Consider the following 11,876-nt stretch of genomic DNA (forward strand, 5'->3'; position numbering starts at 1 on the left):
TTTACAGCTGATTTAAGACATGGATCAAAACTGACCCGTTATCATAAGAGATGCTAACAGAAAGCTAACACAAGAGGAAGGTTAAGTTTTATGGGGTTGTTTTAAAAAAAAAAAAGGCTCAGCAATTATTGATTAATTTAATTCAAACTTTATTAATTGAGAATGTAATTGTAATTGACTTTCAAGGTAAAAATAATAATTGCAATTTTGAGAAAGATGCCAACTCATAATTGAGTTGTAAATGAACATGGATAATTGAAAACAGAATTGTAATTGAAAAATGTAATTGACCCTAACTCAGTATAAGTGTGAGTGTGCTTTGTGTGTGGCAGGGGACAGGGCCCGACACCGAGCTGTGTGCAGCGTGCAGGCCAGTGCTCTCAGGGCCTAGACCTGCTGTTTGGGAAAGTGGACGTAGCTGCACGTAGACTGGAGGCGTTAATCAATGCTAAGCAGGCCATCGCCAGGAGACTGGATGCTGCTCAGGTCAGATGAGACCTGTAAAGTCAGTGAACTATATCTTCCTCTCTTTTACCAAACTCTTTTTTTCTTCATTTTATTTTAGATCAAGATATATGTACACATATACTAGTAATATTTTACCTTTGATTTTGTTGCAAAAAAGAGTTATCAGAATTATTTACAAAGTTGGGTTTAGAGACCATACAAATTGTGTGGATTGATGGGGTGAACAATTATGTATTGGGGCAGAAATGCTCCTTTCCAATCATGAAAATGTTTCATTTGGACGGTGATATTATTTGATGTACATGGGGATGTTGGTTTGCATTTTCATGAAAGGAATAAATAAATAAAAAGTATATACTGTATAATATGGAGATAATATAAGTTGAACTGAGAGATAAATGATAAATGAATGATTTCTGAAATGTTATGCTCGTGGTTTGTGGACTAAACCTTCATATAAACTGAAAGTTGTAATAATTCACAATATATATTTAAATACAAATGAAAGCTGATGTTTACTGTTGTTTTTTGTGTTGAATCCAGATTTCAAGTATGACAAGTATTGTAATAAGTCCTAATTCACCTGGTAATGCTCCTATCCCAGTTTTCCCTTTCATTAGACCTCATTTATTTTTACTTAAAGGCCTGGCTTGCTGACCCTAATGGTGGACCTGAAGGGGAGGAAAACATCAGAGCACTTCTAGCCGAAGCCAAACGTATCGCCGACCTGTGTGAGGACCCCAAAGAAAGAGACGACATCCTGCGCTCCATCAGTGAGATTGCAGGCCTCACTAACAGGCTGGTGGAGCTTCGCAGACAGTACGTCTTTCCATTTTTTGTTTGCCACTTGCATGAAGGATGTGTTTAAGAAAGCCGTAATTCATTCCCAGACCACGTTTTTGCAGGATTAGGCTACAACCTCATGCTACCAGTAGGTGGCCCTGTTTACCTGCCTGGGAAATGTGTTGTTGGTTTTCAACCATGCCCATCAACCCTACAATAAGGTTTTAAAGCTGTTTGAATGTGGTGAAGGGGGGACGTGGATACAGTTACTGTATGTTAAAGGTTTTAAAATAACTGGGAGAATTTAAAGGAAAATACCATTCGGTTTTTAAAGACATTTACCCCTAAAAAAACTCAAATTCATTTGACAAATGAAGGTAAATCACCTACTGGTTGTCCAAATTAGTGCAAAAAAACTAAAAGATATTAGTCTACTGTCAAAGATTTGGTGGGTTTATCAAGCATTACGCAAAAAAATTATGCTGGGAAAAAAAAGAATGTGTGAAAAATGTATTTCGGGATAAACAAAAAAATTATATGAAACTATACAAAGGATAATATTTCAAGCTTTGACATAATCGTTTTTATTTAAATTCATTGCATGTTTATATTTCTAAATGTATTTTAATAAAAAAAATTAAAAACATTATTATTACTGTAATTGTTGGTTGGAATCTGGCCGTAAGAGTGATATTTTCCTTTTGGGCATATTTGGTGATGTATTGAGTTTACTGACAGTTTTAACTCCACCTGTTCGACCAGTTTGAATATATTTGTTTATTTTTGAAGGTTGAACTTTTAATATTATCTCAGGGGTAAAGGGGACAGTCCAGAGGCTCGTGCTTTGGCCAAGCAGATTGGAGCAGCTCTGTTAAACCTCCAGTCAAAAACCAACCGAGCTGTGGCCAACATGAGACCAGCCAAGCCTGCCGTCACCCTGGAGGGAAAGATGGAGCAGGCCTTACGCTGGGCCAACAACCCTGGGGTCGATGACAGAGGAGTAGGTGAGTGTGTTTGATGATGACGCTGAGGAAGGAGGATGTTGTCTGTTGTTTGGCTCACACGCACACACAAGGTGTCACATGCAGCCTTAGGAAGAACATTGTTTGTATGAATGAACCACAGAAATGACTGTACTACTTCCTAAAACCCTCAGAGAGATGATTCCCATTCCTGATTCACTGGATGACTAAACTTGTCTTGATACATTGTATTGTTTTTATGCCATGTGTCATTTGATTGCTTCCTATTTCCCCCCCATGCTTCCCTATGGGACTAGAATGTGAGAGGATACAGTGGATCACAGGTACTCCACTATAACCTTAGAGTTATTCATTAACAGGTCAGAAACGTCATTTAACTACAAGCTATATCTCACCATTGGACAGATTTTTAGCACTTATCATACATTATAAACAATGTGTTGTACTGAACAGTATTCTTAGATTACTCACTGCATCAAAGTGACTTCCAGCATGTGTCATTCTACAGGTCAGGCAGCGATCAGAGGAATGGTTGGGGAAGGAAGGAGGCTGGCAGGCGGCCTGTTGGGTCCATATCGTCAGGATATGAATGGCCGCTGTGACAGAACCGAGGGTTTGATGACAGCTTTGGCGGACATGGCCAACAGGGGCGAGGCCGAGGCCCCTCATGCACGTGCTACGGCTGCACAACTGCAGGATTCCCTCAAGGTATTTCAATGCAACTCATAAGCATGTGTAGTTTTACAAAATTCCTTAGATCGGTGGGCCCAAACTTTTCCCTGTCCCATACCCCTTCAGACATTTAACCTGGATCCATGTACCCCCTACTCCACACTTTAAAACATAATAATGTAATGTTGAATACAATGTAGCTGTACAGGGGAATTTGTCTCTGAATTTTACCTATCCTGTTGAGGAATTATATATGTATATATATATATATATATATATATATATATATATATATTTTTTTTTTTTTTTTTTTAAAGAATCTCTAAGCACACAAGAAAACATGTTATTCAGAATTTTCAATCAATTTATTTCATTAATTACCATACTGGCATTTTCAGTGGGAAACAATCTCTTTTATTTTGGAAAACAAAATCTACCAAACATTACAGTAATACTGTAGTCCAACAAATATGTCCCCCTGAAACTGTGAAATGCAACTCGCTACAAGCGTGAGGTTGAGAGGATGCACAGAACTCTACAATGTTTGGCTGAATTTGGGAGAGTCTGAGTCTTAAATCGTTCTCTACGCAAAGTCTTGCGATCGCGTCACTGGAGCGATGAAGTGATGGAGTGACCAAAAAGCACCACTATGTGCAAGCGACTCATCGGGCGATTTAAGTGACTGCAGCGCTACAGTCACATTTGATGTGAACCTTTAGAAAATTCTCTGAATTTATGTCATTTTATTGGACGATCAGAGTAGAAGCCTATCTCGTGTACTTACTTGATACTTTGATCCTACCAGGACCTGAGGCAGCAGATGCAGGAGGTGATGACCCAGGAAGTATCGGATGTTTTCAGTGACACCACAACTCCCATTAAACTGCTGGCTGTGGCTGCAACCGCCCCTCCTGATGCACCGAACAGACTTGAGGTCAGTGAATTTATCCCTTTTCAATGTATTTACAGCAGAGCGATCTATAGTGTTTGAGATTCATTCATATTTATTCCAGGTTTTTGAAGAGCGTGCAGGAAACTTTGAGACGCACGCCGGTCGGCTGGGAGCGACCGCAGAGAAAGCAGCTGCAGTGGGAACGGCCAATAGGAGCACAGTAGAAGGAATACATGCTGCTGTGAAGCATGCCAGAGAGCTCACACCACAGGTTAGATTTTAGTTTAGCACAATAACATGAGGACACTGTAAAATATTGGTGTGATGATGAGGCTGAGTGGAAACTTTCTGATATTTGTTAGGTAACTTCTGCAGCCCAGATCCTGTTAAAAAACCCCGGAAACAAAGCAGCATATGAGCACTTTGACACCATGAAGAACCAGTGGATGGACAATGTGGAGAGACTGACTGGTAAAAACGTTCTCTTCATTTCTTTGCTGATTTGAAGCTGTACGACAGGATCTTCTCTGAAATCGTGTGTGTGTGCTTTTAGGTCTTGTTGATGAAGCCATTGATACCAAGTCCCTCCTAGATGCCTCTGAAGAGGCCATTAAAAAAGACATCGACAAGTGCCGAGTTGCCATGGCAAATGTTCAACCCCAAATGCTTGTTGCCGGGGCAACAAGCATAGCGAGACGAGCTAATCGGGTACTTTTGGTGGCCAAAAGGGAAGTTGAGAATTCAGAGGATCCGCGCTTCAGAGACACTGTGAAACACGCGTCAGACATCCTGTCACACACCATCTCACCAATGGTTATGGACGCCAAGGCAGTGGCTGGTAACATACAAGATAAAGGTAACAAAGGTGCCATATATCTGTCAACATTCAGGTACGTTGCTCTTTCACACCTTGACGCTCTCTCTCTCCTCCATAGCTTTGCAGAAGGCCTATCTGGACTCGTGTCTACGTATCCTGGCTGCCGTGGGAAAAGTCAGAGAAGCCTTCCAGCCTCAAGAGCCGGACTTCCCTCCTCCACCTCCTGACCTGGACCAGCTCCACGTAAACACATTCATTCACTGAAACTGCACGAACCACATAGCTTTCACAAAAACTATCAACCTGATACTGCATTGTTGGTTAACAGTGAGTCTCAACCAGTTCAATGACAAGTTTCTAGAAAAGAAAAGAACCCAAACCATAGCACTTGAGGTTTCTATACTCTTACAAGTATACCACAAAGTCCACTTTTTTTTTCAGTTTTGGCTGCAATTCAACAAAACAAAACAAATTAATAAAAAAAAATATGAAAAAAAAGAAAAAGTATATATTATCATCAGTAGTTAGATACTGAAAAAACCATGTACCAAATTGTTGCCTCTTACTGTTTGAAGTAAGGATAGACACATCTCCGTCAAAATAATAGCACAGGATTCAAAAAATAACACTTTTTGTCAATGAAAAGGCATGTATTACACTGACAACAGGTTTGTGACGCACTTTTGGGGCCCAAACCTCTACTTTAGGACACTGCTGGCTTTACCACCTCTCACTCTTCCTTGGGCAATGAATATGAATTTAAGTACATTTTTGATAATATACACACAATTACAACTGTCTTATATAAAATATTAAAGCCTTGTGTGTTTTATGTAACGCTGAGTGTTGTAGATCATGTGTTTTTTTGGTGCAGTTTAACAGGAAAGCAGGCAAATGCTTTGTGGAAGTTTTTTTTATTCACCTTTGGTGAATGTGTGTCATTTCCAGGCAAGTGATGAACAGGCGCCACCCAAGCCCCCCCTGCCTGAAGGTGAGGTTCCCCCTCCCAGGCCCCCTCCTCCAGAGGAAAAGGATGAAGAGTTCCCAGAGCAGAAGGTTGGCGAGGTGCTCAGTGAGCCCATGATGGTGGCAGCCCGACAGCTGCACGACGAAGCCCGCAAGTGGTCCAGCAAGGTAAGCTCGCTCAGACACACACACACACACACACACACACAGAAAAACAAACACTCAATGTCTGAATGAAAACATCTGCCAAAGAGTTCAAATGAATCTGTGCCATTAATGTATTCATAGTTATTTATACAACTTGCTAGTTACGTTGCAGAATACATTACATGCGTTCTGTGTGTCCAGTGAATTTCTTTTCATTCTGAAATGTGGAGATTAGCTCGATTCCACTTTCAGATGGAAACTGGAAACTGTCATCTGTTGAGTTTAAGATATTGGCATGTGAGGCTTATGATGGCTCACACGAGTGAGGTCGAGGACAAAGTCCGGGCTAGACAAGGTTTAGCTGGAGCAAATTAGGTTTTCTGTTTCCTCCCATTCCACTTGGTGTGGAGGTCAGGATCAGAAAGTTTATACAAGAGCAGCCCCTCTTGTGTTTTCTCACAGTCACTGACTTTTCAGAATTTTACTGCTGGTTTTGTGGAGATTCTGACATGTTCAGCTCTATTGTGACTTAAATCCAAGGCCCTTAAAGCCCCCTTCAGTCACTGAGGGTCACTGCAGTGCTTGACCCTGAGTGGCAGGTACATGTTTGGTAGCAGGATGTCAACCACTGCCTCGGGGTAGCGCATGCCATCCTCCACCTGACTTTCCCAAAACAAGCTCCTCTTTCCTCTTTTTCCTGCCGAAGCCACCTGTACTTGGGAGTGCATTCTCTCTCCTGCCTGACCCTGCTTCTACCTTGCTCGTATACTCCCCCACCCTCTAGATCACCTGTCCTCTTTTCTTTCAACCAGTTCCTCCCATAGTGTACTAAATGCTTCCTTTCCCCATGCTTCTTCCCTTTCCTTGCATCCCTGGCTTTCTTCCTACCCCTTTTTCTATCCATCCCTCCTTCCCTTCCCTCCCTCCCTTCCTTCCTTCCCTCGTTCTACCAATCAATTCTCTGAACCTCCGCAACCTCCGTCAACTCCTGCCTGGCCCAGCCTGAGGATGAGGAGGCAGTGGAGGAGAGGGAGGTAGATGATGAAGATGAGTTTACTGATGGGGAGGATGACTATGAGCCAGAACTGCTGATGATGCCGTCCAACCAGCCTGTCAATCAACCCATTCTGGCAGCTGCCCAGTCTCTCCACCAGGAGGCGCGAAAGTGGTCCAGCAAGGTCTGCGCACGTACATGCACAAGATCCCACAAACACAACCACCAAGTTAAATGGTGAATTAGAATCTCCTAGACTTTAGTACACACACAGACACACACTATGCACCAAGCAAAGCACTGCAGGAAAAAGCCAGTGGAGCACTTTCTGAGTCTTTCTGCACCAACAGCGAGCTCTGCATCTGCCACTACCACGGAAGCCTCCAAACATCTGCAACTGTCTTTAATGTTGATGCATCATGATCAGTCACAGTTATGCTGATGCACTAAAGGCCAAACACTGTGGGAATGGCAAGGTTTGATATGTTCCACCATGTAGATGGGGAGTGGTGGCCTATTATGGGGAGTGGTGGCCTAGTATGGGGAGTGGTGGCCTAGTGGTTAAGGACGCTGGGCTTGTAATCGGAGGGTTGCCGGTTCAAGCCTCACCGGGGCCGTCACTGTGGGATGTTGAGCAAGTCCCTTAACCCCGAACTGCTCCCCAGGCGCCGCAAAATGGCTGCCGACTGCTCCTCAGGGATGGGTTAAGTGCAGAAGACAAATTCCAATAATGTACTAACATTACATGGCCAATTAAAGGCGAAAGCCCGATTTAATCTTAATCTTAATCTTAATCTTAATCTTAGATAAACTAGTAGGATTATGGCTGCACAGTCAACACAAGAAGCCAGTCACTCTCTTCTGCTGTTACTGTTGTTGTCAGTGTTTTCCTTTTCTGGCAAACCTGTGAAGCTGGTGAAGGATGACAGTTTCTCAAAGACTCTTGGGTGATTACACTGCCTACTTACCCAGTAGGATCATCTGCTTCTGCTTTACTAATCACATTAATGCTGTGAGCACGGCATTCATCTGTAATGTGATGGGAAAACAACACATTAACATAAATCAAATGTTAATTGTTCTTTAGGATCTGACACGCAGCTTTGTGCTACACATGCTTATACATTAAATGTCTGTTTCGCTTTTATTATTTAAATGTTTTTAAACAGAGCACCAGCAAAAAAATCCCATTGCACTGCATTCAGAATCAGAACTTTCTTTGCGAACAAAACATCATGTGAAAACATTCTCTGCAAGACTGATGACCTTCATAATAGAAAGCGCCGCTCTTTTGACTGGATATGGCTCAATAACACGTATATCCTCCACCCGATTCATCACAGGGCAACGACATCATTGCAGCCGCCAAGCGAATGGCCCTGCTGATGGCAGAAATGTCCCGGTTGGTGCGTGGCGGCAGCGGCAACAAACGAGCTCTGATTCAGTGTGCCAAAGACATCGCCAAAGCTTCAGATGAGGTGACGAGGCTGGCCAAAGAAGTGGCGAAACAGTGCACCGACAGACGCATCCGAACCAACCTGCTGCAGGTCAGATTCCTGCTGAAACAAGCACACACTGTACACTGTGCCTACGTGCAGAAATATAAGGTTGTCTTTCTCCAGGTTTGTGAAAGAATTCCAACCATCAGTACTCAGCTGAAGATCCTCTCTACTGTTAAAGCCACCATGCTGGGAAGGACTAACATCAGTGAGGAAGAGTCAGAACAGGTGAACTCTCACTTCAAGAATACACACAGCAGAAAGATGCAAGGCCTACTATAGTTTTAATATGGTATTAATTCATTTCATTTATTGATTTTTTAAAAGGGACAATGCACATTAATAGGCAGGCATGCAAAAGGCAACCTAAAATATCAAATGTATTATAATACAGAAGGACAATACAGCATGACAAAAGACAACAGATAAGACAAATATCAAAATAATTACTGATAAAACAAAGCACCAAGCCTGGATTAAAACTCTCAGAATTGAACAAAAAAAATGGTTAATCCATACTTGCTTATAGCTGATAACCAGAATTTCTGAGAGGACATCTCGATTTCCCGCCCTCAACAGCCTCACTTCCTCCCACGCTTCTACTTTTCTGCACGCGCATCGCGGAACATAACAAGGTCTCATTGATATAGGTTTATGGGTCAGGTAAGAGCCAAAATCATATTTACCCGTTTGCTGTTGTGACGCGTGGCATTGTTTCTGTGCACAGTTCCGCATTCACTTTGGTTCACAGTCTCAAAAACAGTAAGTCGAAGCCTATTGGCTCCTCGGCGATCGTTTTCATTTCTATACGGGTCTATAGGATGAAGGAGGGACTTAATGTATATGAATGACCACTGGCAGTAGACCATCGTAAAAGACTAGTAAAATCATACATAAATATAGATTTCTCAGAAACTCCGGATATCAGCTTTAACACAAGAGAAACAAACGATGTACAAAAATCTAAAATAAAAGTCTGTCAGTGTGAACATAAATGGTGGTCAAGACGCCATATATTTAGCTGCCGAGAGAAGGAGGTGTATGCGCCGAGTTCTCTGATGTGGTCAGGTATTTGACTGAAAAAGAAAAAAAGATTCCTGTGTGATAGAAAAAATAGCAGGCAGCGAGTGGTGAGTGTGATGCATGCCAAGTTGAGGAAAAAAAATCCAATAAAAAAAGTAATTTATTTTTTATTTGAAATTAGGGAAAAAGAAGAACTGTGATCCAAAAATAAATAATAATCTATTTTAATCCCAGCCACTTCAAATGTTGATACATTTTCCTCACTAGGCCACTGAGATGTTGGTCCATAACGCCCAGAACCTGATGCAGTCGGTAAAGGAGACGGTCCGAGAAGCAGAGGCAGCCTCTATCAAGATCCGCACTGATGCAGGATGCACTCTCCGCTGGGTGCGAAAGACCCCCTGGTACCAATAAGGACTCCCACTCAGTGGAGCCCGTAACACTCTTACAGTTGTATTGACAGCACAAACCTTGAGTATCATTGTGTGGATACTCTTAAAGTCAGTAAACATAGAGGGAACTGCAGGATATTGTACAATCTCTCTCAGTAGTTTGTGCTTCAGGAACTCTTAGGATTTCTTACCAATGCAGGTTTTGTTTATTGGAGGGACTTAAGCTTTGTCCTCTGGGTTCCCTTTATTTGTTACTGTGGAATCCTGCAGGCTTGTTATGCCAGATAGTTTTTAATATATATTTTTGGTATGTTGTGTTACAAAATTTTATCCAGATCCCAGGTAAATATTTTTTGCATGAAATGTTTTCTATTTAATAAAAACCAAAATATGACACAGACACTAATCTTCTAGATCAAAGGTTCTCAACTCATGAATCCGGCCCTAAAAGTGGATTGTGGAGGTTTTGTCTGCAGTTCGTGGGCAACTGTATTAGTTGACAAAAATAGATAAAAGCTCCTGTGCATTTATTTTGAAGGGAATTTGTAGGTTGTAAGGAATATAATTTAAGAATATATTTTATGTACTCAGTGATAATGGTAAGCAGAAGAAGTGTTTGTTTTGCCCACTTTTCTTAGATTGCACTTTTATCTCAGGTTGCACCATCTTTTCTTTTCTTTTGAATTAATTTGGAAAAACTAAGCTTTTTTCCTCAGTTTGGGTCGTGGCTTGTTTTTAGGTGCTAATTGTTTCTGAAGCCAGATCAGTTGAGAGCCACTGTTCAAGATGACGTTTACTCTGCATTCAGTTTACTCACTGACAAACAGCTTTCTGTTCTTTGTTGTACATACAAGAATTGTTTGTTTTAATAGCTACACTTAGCCTAAAGTCAACACTTAAGGTAGAAATTGTATACGAGCTGATGAGCGCTCCTCTTACGTTTACCTTTAGCAAAAAGTACTTTTTAAACTAAAGATCCATAGTAACACTGGTGATACATAATCATCGCTGTTGGATGACCTTCATACTTGAAAACCTTTCAATCTCCTAGTTACTGATGATGTCATTTTAACAGCATGTATGGATGTCAATCACAAAGTGGTGTTTTCTTAATAGTGGAAGAGGGATTGAAAACATAGCCGACATGTTAGTAACTGTGTGAGTACATCACTGAAAAATGCCAAAGGATTTGTTTTTATTTTATCTTAACGCTCAATATCTGAGTTTGAACATCATTACAAATCATATTCAAGAATGTATTTTTGAGTTATATCTTATTTTTGGTATACAAAAAAAGAGAAGACATTTTAGTGATTCTGCTTTTGAGTTTTTAAAATGATCAAGCAATGCATTTGTGTCTGATCTGCAACAGTTGAACTGTTTAAAATATCAAAAGTATGTTGCATTACAATTTCAGACCTTTTAGTTATCCCCTCTCCTGAAATCTGGACTACTTTTCCTATGTAACTGGTGGTTCAAGGGAGGAAAATATAATCAAAGTCTTATTGCTAAATCAGTTTTTAATGAAGGCAAATCATAGTTTACAAATGTGTTTGATTGGAAGAAAAAGATTAAAACCTGACAACTCAAAAAACATCAGTACTAAACACATCTGTGAATGTATTCTTTCATGCCCTGGACATTTTTTAATCATGGTTTTTCTGCTATGGCTGGCTATATTTGACAAGCCTTTATGTGTGTCAGTATTAACAGTGCACAAACACTGATTCTTCCCTGTGGTGTTTGGAGCTGAGGCTGTGTTTCATTGGGGTCTATTGAGCATGTAGCAGTCATCGGCTCACATTGGAAGGGAGATGTGTGTACCTGTGTGTACTTAAGGTGTTCATTCACACACTGAAAGTATTCTGATTGCTTCTTGCCCTGCCAACACATCTGCTGTGCCTTTAAAAGAATAAAAGACAGTAACAATGACTGAGTCTGCTTCTTTACAGTCATTTTGGTGTAATTTTAGTACAAGGTTTGGTGGTCTTGGTTTTCTCCCATTCTTTTTTTCTTCAAAGGTATGTTACAGTGGCCACCTATTGCGCAAGTTCTCCCACTTAAAAAGATAAGAGAGGCCTGTAATTTTCATCATAGGTATACCTCAACTATGAGAGACAAAATGAGAAAAAAAAATCCAGAATATCACATTGTAGCATTTTTAATGAATTTATTTGCAAGTTATGGTGGAAAATAAGTATTTGGTCAATAACAAAAGTTTATCTCAATACTTTGTAATG

General features: G+C 40.9%; 1 protein-coding gene across 4 annotated transcripts in view; it reads left to right on the forward strand.

Moving 5' to 3' along the window:
* LOC114476844 (vinculin-like) overlaps window positions 1–11,243 on the forward strand; it is a 29,964-nt gene extending 18,721 nt beyond the window's left edge. For 2 of the 4 annotated variants that reach the window (XM_028468822.1, XM_028468823.1), the window contains exons 9-21: window positions 333–486; window positions 1,112–1,287; window positions 2,065–2,255; window positions 2,743–2,942; window positions 3,712–3,840; window positions 3,920–4,069; window positions 4,161–4,269; window positions 4,352–4,654; window positions 4,734–4,858; window positions 5,564–5,749; window positions 8,066–8,269; window positions 8,345–8,449; window positions 9,512–9,658. In XM_028468822.1, the coding sequence (XP_028324623.1) occupies window positions 333–486; window positions 1,112–1,287; window positions 2,065–2,255; window positions 2,743–2,942; window positions 3,712–3,840; window positions 3,920–4,069; window positions 4,161–4,269; window positions 4,352–4,654; window positions 4,734–4,858; window positions 5,564–5,749; window positions 8,066–8,269; window positions 8,345–8,449; window positions 9,512–9,658 (2,179 nt within the window). Of the gene's footprint in view, window positions 1–332; window positions 487–1,111; window positions 1,288–2,064; window positions 2,256–2,742; window positions 2,943–3,711; window positions 3,841–3,919; window positions 4,070–4,160; window positions 4,270–4,351; window positions 4,655–4,733; window positions 4,859–5,563; window positions 5,750–6,729; window positions 6,907–8,065; window positions 8,270–8,344; window positions 8,450–9,511 lie in introns of all 4 variants that reach the window. The other 2 variants (XM_028468820.1, XM_028468821.1) reach the window with 2 other exon arrangements.
* The last annotated feature ends 633 nt before the right edge of the window (window positions 11,244–11,876 follow it).

Source organism: Gouania willdenowi, chromosome 15 (assembly GCF_900634775.1).
Source record: "Gouania willdenowi chromosome 15, fGouWil2.1, whole genome shotgun sequence".
Lineage (NCBI taxonomy): Eukaryota > Metazoa > Chordata > Actinopteri > Blenniiformes > Gobiesocidae > Gouania > Gouania willdenowi.